The sequence below is a fragment of the Lytechinus variegatus genome, chromosome 3 (assembly GCF_018143015.1).
Source record: "Lytechinus variegatus isolate NC3 chromosome 3, Lvar_3.0, whole genome shotgun sequence".
Taxonomy (NCBI): domain Eukaryota; kingdom Metazoa; phylum Echinodermata; class Echinoidea; order Temnopleuroida; family Toxopneustidae; genus Lytechinus; species Lytechinus variegatus.
In genome coordinates, this window is record NC_054742.1 from 63000403 (window position 1) to 63013199 (window position 12797).

Below are 12797 nucleotides of genomic sequence, written 5' to 3' on the forward strand. Positions count from 1 at the left end.
AACAGAGTTGTAGAATCCGAGGTTGAGATCCGGAAGCTGCGTGAACCTCGCTACATCGGTGCGGACGGTATCATCAGAGCCTACAACAAGTCCATGGCTCTCGGCAACTCACTCCTCCTCCAAGTAGACAAGGGCAAATATGCTCACACAGAGGACTATATTGCTCACTTGCAGGTCACAGCGGACAAGAAGAGTTACCTTCTAGCTACAGACAAGTAAGCTCATCTCAAATCAGATCATACCATTATCATGCTATTGTCTCAATGTTGAATTATTACGTGGCACCAATTGATGACTTTGGCGCCAAAGGTTTAAGAATGATAAGTAAATGATCGCTGTTGGTTAAGCTAAAGCTTTCACTTTCAATGCAACATAAGATGTACTCCTAGGTTGCTGGGTAATTGATGGTTTGTCCTGTCATGAGTTGGTTATTTGTTTTTCATTTTGATAGGTGGTTAATCTACACCTCACGCAGTGACATACTTGGCCAATGGAATATGGAGTTTGATTGTGGTATATTTTTTTTCAGTTTGATAGGCGATTAATCTATACCTCACGTGGTGACATGCTTGGCCAATAGAACATGAAGTTTGATTGTGGTATATTTTTTATTCATTTTGATAGGCGGTTAATCTACACCTCACACGGTGACATGCTTGGCCAATGGAATGTGGAGTTTGTTTGTGGTATAGATTTTTTTTTCATTTTCATAGGCGGTTAATCTACACCTAATGCGATGACATGCTTGGCCAATGGAATGTGGAGTTTGATTGTGGTATATTTTTATTTCATTTTGATAGGCGGTTAATCTACACCTAATGCGGTGACATGCTTGGCCAATGGAATGTGGAGTTTGATTGTGGTATATTTTTATTTCATTTTGATAGGCGGTTAATCTATACCTCACGAGGTGACATGCTTGGCCAATGGAATGTGGAGTTTGAGTTCCTTTATACCAACCTCAAAGAACTACCAAAGATTACTGAGAAAGGAATTCTCATCGAACCAAAGGTAAGCCTGGAACCAATCTATCATAGTGTTCTGATCAAATCAATCATTCTTTATATAGCTATGGAAAGTAATGTTGTAACCCGCAAGTGAAAACCCGAACCGTACCGTCCCGTATAATCCAACAATTTGAAAGCGGGACCCGCTGACCCGTCGGGTTTTAACCCGCAAGTCAATTAATCTTTGAAAAATGAAAAACATTATTTCTGCAATCCCCACACTATACAGGCTCAAATCAGGAAAATATATGTCTACTACTACCTAGCCTAGAGTGAATTTACTTACAATTTGCAAATTCGCCTTTTATTCCGGAGAGAAAATGTTTTTTGGGTGACTTTGTACCACGAAATGGGTCCGCTCTGATCTCGAAATTGAAAGCATTACGCAATTAACGCCTCGGATCGGAGCTAGCGAGCCGCAGCTCAGCGCGCTAGCTAGCCCAGGCTGCCCAGCAAGGATCGGCAGACGGCAATGTTGTTTTTCAGTCCAGGTCGGTCGACAATGCGACTCACAACAATCATAATTACAATATTCAATTCCATTCCATGGGACCTCGTCTATAAAGTAATCAAAATTGCAATAAATACCTGGATAATGATACAGTCAATTTTTTCTTCTCGTTTATCTCTATATTATTTCCTTCTGTTTTTGTATTTCATTCGATAATATGGCCGCTAAAACTCGATGTTCAGTTTACCGTCGCCCGCGTTTGAAAATCAAATTCTGAAAATAAACTATTTGGATATCTAGATTCAAAACTGATTTAAAACATTAATATAAGCTTTTCAGTAAGACAATTACTTGTATATCTTGTAAATACCTGCAAATCTTTTCTTTCTTTCTTTTTTTGTGAATGGAATGACGCTGCATGCTCAACAATACCTCGAGCTTTCGTGCAGGCTCCACTCAACAACCGTAGAAGTGGTGGAGCCTGCACGAACATCGCTCGAGGTATGGTTGAGCTACCTCAATAAATCCCAAAGTCTAGTAAACTCGCGTTGGTGAGTTATCATACGGCCTAGTACTCATCCAAAATAACTTATCTTATTTGCTAATTATAACTTAAAAATCAGTTGTTTTATTTTTCCAGGGGATGACTTAAATATCAGATAAAAAAATCATCAAAGCTCAATCTGTTACAAGGCCGACGGGAGACTCACCCACGTACGCATTGGCGCTTGTGCTAGCTAGTCTGAGCTCTGTCTCTCTGCCAGAGCTCTGGGGGACAATTCGCTCTGTAAAGGCCTCAATGAGGGTGATTTTCTGCTTCAGACAGAGTTTATATTTCGGGTATATTTTTCAAAACTGCCAATGAAGTTTGATGATTTCTTCATTGTCATGTATATTTAAGTTATTAATGAGTTCATTCTCACCAAATTTAGACTCCCCCATAGAGAAATACAATTTTCGTGGAGATCTGCGTTTTCAAAGAACTTCAGGAAAAGTAAGGGTATGTGGGCCTTTATTACATGGCCAAGTACTGGAATTAGATGGAGTAAAATTTAGATATTAAATTCATTTATATCAAGTTCAACTCACAGTCTCACCCACACAAACACACCCACATCCAAGATTCTAGGCCTGAAAAAAACTTTAAAAATCATACAATATTAAACAACAAGTAATAATTAATTTAATAAGTGAACAGGTATTCCTCAAAATACAAAAACGTAGCATTTGAAAAGAGCCCCTGAAATATTGCAAAAAAATGAAAATGGAGACCCCCCCAAAAAAATGATTAATTTTTCCCTGGCTTCAAGTTCCACAGAATAAAGTGCGTTAAAAGGTTACAAAAGGTCAAACTTTCATCTTCTGAAAAATAATGAATAATGAAATCGGTTCCTCATTATGAGCTGGAAAAAATGGGACGGGAAACTCAACTTCGAGTTTCATTGGCCCATGCGGTTGCTTTTGACTGCGCTGCATGCACGCACTGGCGCTGGCCTTTGAAAGAGAGCAACTCGATGTATTTATCATGTTGAACTGTCTCAGACTCAGTCCTGTTCACTATTCACAAGACAAAAATACGCCGGCATTTTTAAAAGGAAATATCTACGTCTCTAAAAGAATCTGCCACGTAAGAAGCACATGATCTTAACTCAATTTTCACTGTGAATGTTTTTAGTATGCGTCGTTTATTCTCCCTTTTTTTCGCATGACGGTCTGCGGGTTTGAGAATGAACTCGGCCCGGCCCGCAACCCGCGATCGGAGGCATACCGGCAGGTTAACCCGTACCGCAACGGGTGCGGGTTACAACATTAATGGAAAGTCATCAGCATCTACAATGCTCAAGTCCATTTAAAGTGTTTTCTTAAAAATATGCATATGCACACATGTATCATTTTCAATAGGTGACAATGTATTCATTTCCTATGTGAACAATTATGACATTGATGGATTTCCATAGATGGGAATAATTGGATCAATCATAACTTTTTTGTAAGACATGGTCTAGTATCTTGTCAAGACTGGCCTTGTTATGAAAATGGATCGGAAATCATGCCAAAACATCCCATTTTCCATCTGATATACAGAAAAAAGTTAAATCAAAAGAGCAGAAATGTCCTGTGTTTCTAAATTCTTAGAAAAATAATCTTCTTTGAAAAAATGTGATGAAATGAAATTTGCTGGGGAGATATTGATTGATTGATTGATTGGCCATATGGTCTTTTATTTGCATCCAAAATATAAACATACATGTAACATGATAAAACTATTTTAACTTTTTTATCTTTTGGCTATTTTTTTCTTATTTAATAGTAACATTATCTATCTTGTTAATTCTTGCCCAAATTAAGGCACTCTATGAACAAATAAGCTTCCTCTCCATGTCAAAGGGAAGATTATCATATTTCATAGAAATTGTAAATTTTGTTTTTTTACGGCTTCTTTCAAAAACCTTTTGCGAAACAGCTAAATGCTTTACATGGAATGAATCAAATTGTAATTTGAAAATGAAGCAATGGAAATGAAATAATCAATAAACAATCTAAATTTTAACTTTAATTGTGAGTTATCATAAAATAGTAACAAGAAAAACAGCAGAAGGGGTGCTGTACTCTTCTGAATAGAGTGTCATAGTTGAATGCTAGGGTTCATTAACACAAAGACTGGCGAGTAATCACTAAATGACCATAGCCAATCATGGTCAATGTTACATGCACATGTTGTTCAAAATAATGATCAGGAACCAATCAGAAGTGTTCTTTCATACTTGCAATCCATCACAAACCTCTGTGTTATGAGGCCCTCATAACATATATTTAGAATGTTATACCTTACCTCTGTTTGCAGATTGTGTTTAAATTTTTTTCTTACATAAAGTATTATGATCAGATTGTGATAACAGGTGTATGGTGCATAAAGATTAAAGATAATGAAAGTAGTTGCAGTAAACACTGATTTCACGAGAAAGTCTGTAAAACCAAGCTTAATTGTCATTGTATCATCAAGGATCTAGATCTGGTACAGTTACATAAACTGAACTTTGTGAAATCTTGAAATCTACTCTGAAAAATGTTCACACTGAAGATCCCCAACACAGATAAGCGCACGTGGGACAGTGTATTATTATTGCTTTGAATGTCGGCCTGACGCTTGACCCGAATTCCATGCTTATTTGCTAATTTCTCAGCAATACTCAATTTCTTCCAGATTCCTTTGGCACATATTTTTTATTCATACAAACACACACTTTGGTAATTTCATTGGATTCTGTACAAACTCATTTTGTAATCGTTACCACAACTGGCATTTATCTTAAAGCTGTATAATCATAGGGGTTTTTTAAATGGATTATATATTACACTCTGGGGCCCTTTGCAGAAAGAGTTGCGTTTAAACGCAAGCCAAAAAATCCATCGCAAGTTTCAAATGCATGCTGTTGATTGGTTGAAAATCAAGTTGCTCATGATTTTTAGGGTTGAAATTGATTGCATCTATTTTTGCAACTGCCCCCAGATGGTGTTTGATGGTAATACCAATTTAAGGTCCACAAAGGTTTTGTCACATTTAGTTGGTGTTTATAATCTTATGACATTCAAATATTATACAAAGTATCTTTTGGTAGTTAACAGATTGGCAATCAAATGGTGTATAAAGTTTGTTAACAACCAGATGGTGTTTGAAGGGCAATAATAATTGTGTGGTGCATATCTGTTGTAAAAAATTGACCTGCTGATTATGAGAGGGTTATGATTTTTTTTTTAAGGGAGGTGATAGTTTAAGAATATTGCCTTTATTTTTCTTTGTTGCGAGAAAGACATATTTCCCATAGCACTAAAACAAAAAGTGTACTCACAATAGGGTTTTATATATTTTTTTTCATTAAGGATGGATTGAGCAGCACTTGTTTGTGTATATATATATTTTTTTTCATATTTGGAATTTACATGATTTGGGATGAATGGAACATGTAAAAAATATGTCATACACTTGAAAATAGATACTGAAATATTGTATTTCTCATATACACGCTTTACCAAAGGAGATGAAGAAAAAGAAGGTAATTGAAATAATTAATGTCATTGGTCATGCTCATCAGTGCATGAAGATACTTTCTAAATTGTTTCTGTTGTTCTCTACTGGCTCTTTTTTAACAGAAGATGTTGGGCCTGTAACAAAGAACTTAGCAATCATTGTAAAACAATTTTTTTAACGATTGATTGCATTGACTACAATGTACAATTAATCATGAAAATCAAGCGTACTAGTAATCGCTATTAAAACCTTTATGTTATGGGACCCAGATGGGCTTTTCATAAAGCTGTTATACTACATGTGATATCAATATATATATATGTTCAGGTGGTGACTCTCAAAATATAGAGGGGGGATGTCCCTTGCATCCTGCCTGGATCCACCACTGTTCCATTCCAAATGTTGTGGATCAAACCACCTTCTCAATTTTCACCAAATGAGACGTGCCATCAGGGAAAAAATTACACAGGTTTGGGGATGATTTTTGCCCCTGAAATGCATAAAATAAATCTGGAATGTATAAAAAGAAGCCCCCGATAAAAAATATATATTATATTTTGCCTGCTTGGAGTACCTGTCCTTTGCCCCATGCTTGTGCCTGCCGCAGTGCACTATGAGCTCCATCCAGCTTATGGATATTGATGTGCCATCATGTGCCTCCTGATTTTGCATTCAAGCTAGGATGTTTGTTTTGTAAAGAATAAAAAATGTTATGATTTTTCGAGGCAACTTGTCAAAAGTCTGTCCTGTGTATTTTAGCATGAATCCCACTTTCCTGCATTCCCATATGATTTGTTTGTGATGAAGTGTGAGAATTGGTAATTAGAAGCTGAATTTTACAGAGGACGTGGTTGTGAGTTTTGACAAGGTACATTCAATATGCCTCTGCCCACTGTAGATCATTTTACACCTAAAAATATAATGTTCTTTCAATAGCTTAGCCATGGGTTGTTTGGATGATAAATAAGTCTGTGTTCTAAATGGAAGTAGTTTAGCGATTACTTGGGCTGAATTTTTTAAAATAACCCTATGAAGGGCCCGTAACTCAAAGCTTAGCAATCATCATAGAACATTTTTTTAACGATTGATTACATCGACTACGTTGTACAATCAATTGTGAAAATCAAGCGTACGATCGATCGCCCACCTTTGTATTTCATATGGGACCGTCACCTGACACAATAATCAATGGAATCACTTATAGAATTCAGCCCATTTGCTAAGGTTTTATGTCATGAGGTCTGAAAACACATATTTGCCCGGAAGGTTGATGCGAGTTTTTGTTCTCTTGTGATTCTTTGTTTCTTTAGGAGAAGCAGGAAGCACCGAAAGGAAAGGGTCCTCTTGGAAGAGGTTTTGGTAATCGTTTAGGAAGCCTGATTAGAGGCAAGCAAGGACCTGGCAAGATAGTACACATATTAGACCAGAAAACTGCTGAGGTAGGTTAAGATAGGATATTATTCTTAATTAAGTTCTTATGACTGGCAATCTCGGTCAATTCTTCTTAAAAACATGACTTTCCTTTATGGATCTTGGATGATTTTGAGCATTATTAACTGTTCTCATCGCTAATTTTTTCATTAATTTTTTTTTTCAAAATTTTTACCTTTTGAATGTTATGTTATTACGTAACATGGCTTTATTTTTCTTACCACAATGTATTTTTAAGCTTTTTTAAAGACAAAGGCGTATATTTGTTTATAATAAATCTTTAATTTAACTTCTTTTGATAATAAAACTCCCTTTTTATCTCTCTTTTTTGATGTGCAGGTATTTGTATCGAAGGTTCACTTTGCTATTGCCAAGGCAACAGACGCAATATGAGTTCACTCAACCCATGCAACGTGTACAAGACTTGTATTTTTCATAACCATATATCATGAGAACATATTCCTTTGTAGTGATATGTTTTGTTACTTTTTAAGATAGTTAAACATGTTGATCTATACCTTTAATCTTTCAAAATATTTTCCATATGGAAATATGGAAGGCTTGTTTTTGTAGATATTTTGTTTTTATAATGGAATTTAGTAAATGTATCACATAAAGTGATTGTGAATGTCAAATTCTTAAAATGTAGACTTTTAAAAATGCGAGTTTGGGAAAGTAAAGGGAATAGAATATTTGAAGTTGTCTGTTGCCTATTGCAGAGAGTTGCAGTTAAAAATCGCATTCAAGTCCCCAATACATGCATTTTATTGGTTAAGAATCAAGTTAAATTTGATCATAACACTTTATGTAACAGGCCCCTCATCGCCAATGATTCAGATGGAATTTTTTTGTATTAGGCGTCTACATTCGATAACATTTTCTGTGCTCATAACTGCTTGCCACTTTGTGTGAATTCAATAGGATAAAATGAGAAATAGAAAGAACATTCATTTCAAGTCTAGTTTAAAGGATGAGTTTTTTATCGTGGTCATTTCAAATGGCTTCAAATTCAATTGAGAAAAGCATGTCTCTTGTTCCAAAATATGCTGTATTTTCATGTGGTGACTGAATTTTAGGACAAAATATGTATTGCTAATAATTATCATATATGATTATGTTAGTGATAGAGAGCATGTAGATTTTACCCTGAAGTCCTTGCCTTTCCTAAGCATATTATCAAAATCTGTTATTTTCTAATATATTATACTGATAAATAATGTAAAAATCATAAGTAGGATGTATTGTGGCACAGTGGATAAGTCTCTGGACTTTGAAACCGAGTTGTGGGTTCAATTCCCAGTCATGGGATATTTTCCTTCAGCAAGAAATGGATCTACATTGTGCTGCACTCAACACAGGTGAGGTAAATGGGTACCAGGCAGGATTAATTCCTTGAATGCTAGTGCTAAAGCTGGGGTAAAATATAGTGCGCCAAAATTAGCAACTAGATGAGTGGCGCCCTATAAATGCTATATATTAGGAAGATTTCAACATCATATAGGTAATATTATTGATAGTAAACTTGACATGTGTTACCATTTTGTAAATTTAGGTATTTTGAACTTATTAGACAGCTGAACCTTAGAATCTGTTTGAGGCTGATCCGAATCAACAGTACTAAAACTATAAAATGGTACAATATCCCATTATTTAATGGCAATTAAATAATATTTTTTCCTTCATAAAGGGTGTGTGGATGACTATAAACAGTTCAAGAATTTGTAAATATGTATCCCAAGTAAACAATTTAACAATGAATTTTCCCTATTATAATGAAGTAAAATATGTTTAAGGGCGACTTCAGTAACATCTTTTTATATAACTGAAATGTAAATACCTATTAATCATTTTGCTGAAGTGTGGATGAAAGGTAAAAAAAGTTAATCATGCTTAACCCATAGAGATGTATAACTCTCGTAACATTGATTTCCTCCTCATATTGACAATTGTTAAATTTTGAATACATTTGTATGCATGCTTATTGATATAACTTTGTTAAAAATGCCAATATAGTGTGTTATGATAAGCCTAACAGCTATTGTGCTGGAACAGTACCACATACTGCAATGAAAATGTTATCAACTTTTTAAAATAATTCCATGTTGCTGTACCTTCATGGGTTTATGGATACAGGTGAATTGATTGTAAAATACGTTCTATGTCTTCGATACACTGTTAAAGTCTTTGGTAACCTCTCATCTGTAGGCATGGCTAGAAAGGGGTGGAGTCAAGTAACGAATTGTACTAGTACTTGTCATGATGGAAGATCTCTATGCCTGCCACACTGCAAGCACTACCTATGGGATGGGGGCGGTTTCATGAAGGATCTTGTCATTAATTTTCACACTCATTTGTCCTGAGCCAATCAGGATCTTTGTTCATGCAGAGGAGATCTCCGCTACAGAACTTTGCTAGCTTACTGCTTTGAAATTGTACATTTGTTTGTGATTCTAGATAATTTTAATGCTTTGTAATTCTTTTGATGTTTTGTATGTCTTTTTACTAGTGCATGGTCTTGTTTTTTGTATATAATTTGTGTTTTGTTTGATTTTGCCAGGGATGGGGTGAATCTGCCAGTTAATTACCCAAACCATGCCGGCAAATTGAAATCCTTCAAATCATTTTAATGACGAGTATCTTGTTCAGGCTCGAAATGGCTTGCAAATTCCTCTTTAGACAAAAACTTCTGTCTATTCCTCAGTTCACTTTTCATGTTATAGAAAAAAAGTTACTGTTTGTTTCATGGAAAGTTGATTGAAAACCATTTGATACAGAATGACAGGGTCCCATTTAATGTATATACTATATGAATTCATATAATTGAAAAATGGTAATGTTATATTCTCTGATTTAAGTACATAGCTTGCTACCCGGCAATTAATTTTTGGAACTTGATGAATAATAATATATTGGTAATGCTTATTCTGACAAATCCATGCAATTTGCTACAAAACTAATCCATCAAAATGATAAAATCAGTAATTTTAATTTCTAACACATTCCTGATTTTAAAATCAGTTTGCTGTAAGCTATAAGCTAGCAAATAAAAATAATGAAATAAGTCATAAAGGACTAAAAGCAGTTCAATTTTAGGGGAAATTGTCTCTCTTGTTGCTGTGATGTGCAATTTTTGTTTTAATGATGCAAATGTGTTGTTGACAAACCTCAAAGGTATTGTATATATTCATTCTGTTGTAGGATCTTTAAGACTTTCAAACCAGATTTGCATTTAACCACTAGACAATTGAATGAACTAGTATAATTATCTAAGGCAAAAATGAAGCCAACATAATAATGTGGTCTTCTGAGATAAAAGGTAGAAAATGGAAATTATTGTTCATGTGCTCTATTGGCATCACATTTACCGTAAAAGCACTTTGCAGTGTGTGGATCTATTTTGGTAACATATCCCTATTCTAGTTGGATCTATGTTGTGTATGTTCATAGAAAAGTTTTTAAAGGTCAAGTCCACCCCAGAAAAAAAAAATCATTGAAGAAAAATCCTGAAAATTTCATCAAAATCCGATGGAAATTGAGAGTGTTAACCGGTGTTAAGCGCAACTTGGTGATATGTAAATTAGAGTAGCAGAGATTCCTCACTATACAATATTCACAATTTTACAGATTTGACAATAAGGGTCATCTAGTTTGAACTATAAAATGTTACAATGTAAATTTCACATGTTCAGCGAGGAATGAAACTTTGTTTCATAGTAGAATAAGAAGAAAGTATTTCATATGAAATACAGAAGAAATGAGTGGATATCATCAGTTCCCTAATTTGCTTTGTAAATCTGTGATGTGAATAAAGTGAAACGTTAAATGTCATAATTTTATTTCACACCAGATTTTGAAAAATAAAAATATGATTATGCCCATTGATTCAAACCAACTTTTTTTGTTGGGTTGGACTTGTCTTTTATGCCAAGAATTGAATTTCTTTGAGAAGTGTAATAAAATAATGTATGTGTATTATTCATGAACGAGTAACTTTTCATTTGTCCTTGTATCTATTCAAAGAACTTTTTGAAGAAAAAAAATGAGATGGGGTTTGCACATGCCAATACACACACACACACACAAGATGAATTTCAGGTGCCAATTCTTCACTTGTTTTAATTCATTAGAATATTAATGTTCACAATGTATCAAGATTCACTGAAAATATAGTTTGAAATCCTCGGGTCTTGAAGACAGTCAACCCTATTGACTTCATACAATATGCTATGGATATAGGAGTTTGAAACTTATTCATTACTAGGAATACAAATATGCAAACATTTACAGTAGTGTTTCCTACCTAAATTGTCTTTTTGTCTGCAAAATAATATCACCGCAGCCACCACCTTTACATTATAACCTTTAGTTCTGCAATTTTTTTAGCTTACATATTTTAGTTGTACATCCCTTGGACATAAATCGTGTAACTTTAGGAGGAAAGCCTGATATTCCCCCTTTGAAAACCACATGTTGTACTTAATTACAGACCCTCCCTGACGTAAGTTATTCTAAATATCATTGCGCTACCAACATCATTATTTCTGCTTCTGTAGCCGAACATGATCATTATAGTAATTCATTGTGCCAGATACAAAACATAACAAATACATAGTTAGAATATTTCTATTGGAAGGGTTTTGCTTTACCAACAAATAACTTTTTGGTACTTTTTCTCTGCTTGTTATTTCTTGGGGATATTTTACCCTGCAAACATTGTCACAAATATCCCCTATTCTATTTATTTGTTTAAATCAATTTTCTTATTTTTGAGTGAGGACGAGAGCACATCTTCCACAAATATGAAATTACCTTTTGATTATTGTACATTTAAAATTCTCTGTACATTGCGATAAAATTGAAACGACTTCTAGGTTTTAATCATATTACATCGAAAGCATAAAACTGCAATCTTCATGAAAACATGGTGTCTCTGCCTATAAAAAGCATGTCTTCATACACCCTATTCAAATACTCGTAACACATGGGGATATAATAAAACAAAAGAATTACAAATTTTGAATATCCAAGTCTCTTACTTTTCTCAACCTTGGAATATTGGTATACGTCAACAACACAGTAACCCTATACACCCATATAAAATGGGGGCAACCTATCTTGTATTTTTATATATTAAGGACTAACCACTGCACATTTGCAAACATTTAAAACTGAAGTAGATATTAGTCTATATTACGCACACACTGTCAAACACATGGATTTCATGCCAATCTTGCGTCGTTGCTAATAACCGCAATCATTTGCCACGACTGATGATTATGAAGAGGATGGTTGAAAAAAATATATATCTAAAATCGGATACAAAAGGGTATCAAAATATTTGACAGATCAAATATGAATCAGTCAAACAAGGGGGGGGGGGGGGGAAGGAGGGGTACATATTTCATATTGTTTAAAGGGAGAGATTTATGCTACACCACAAACAAAATTAATTGCAGGCCTTAGTTTTCTTTATTTTTTTAGAGCATGCCAACCCTCTATAAGGTACATTCTATACCACAACTTGAATGGGAAAAATTGATGGGGCACAAAAATAAAGGCCTATTAGTAGGGCAGTGAGGCCAATAATAAGGGCAGTGCCTTGGATTAAATTGAGTCCTGTAATCAACTAGAGAGTTCAAAGGCATTATTATGGGAGAAATAAACTTTGTAGTGGATTGATGCATGGGAAGAGAGGCATGCTGGAAACTCTTCAATGAATCATGACACAAAATCTACTCCTTCAGTCTGTGAGACGCATAAGGGCACTAAATCATACTTTTGAAATCTTGCTGAACTATTAAAATGAAATTAAGGATATATCAAGTAAAAATTCAATTTACAAGTTATTGAAAGTAAGAATCTTACTAATTCTTTAAAT

The 12797-nt window shown here is 34.6% G+C and overlaps 1 protein-coding gene across 1 annotated transcript in view; it reads left to right on the forward strand.

Annotated features, from left to right (window-relative positions):
• The window catches only part of LOC121411616 (vacuolar protein sorting-associated protein 13C-like), a 104465-nt gene extending 94797 nt beyond the window's left edge, over window positions 1–9668 (forward strand). Inside the window, exons 71-75 of the mRNA XM_041604425.1 lie at window positions 6–215; window positions 888–1011; window positions 5496–5513; window positions 6799–6927; window positions 7259–9668. Coding sequence (XP_041460359.1) covers window positions 6–215; window positions 888–1011; window positions 5496–5513; window positions 6799–6927; window positions 7259–7312 — 535 coding nt within the window. The 3' untranslated portion in view covers window positions 7313–9668. The remainder of the gene's footprint in view (window positions 1–5; window positions 216–887; window positions 1012–5495; window positions 5514–6798; window positions 6928–7258) is intronic.
• The last annotated feature ends 3129 nt before the right edge of the window (window positions 9669–12797 follow it).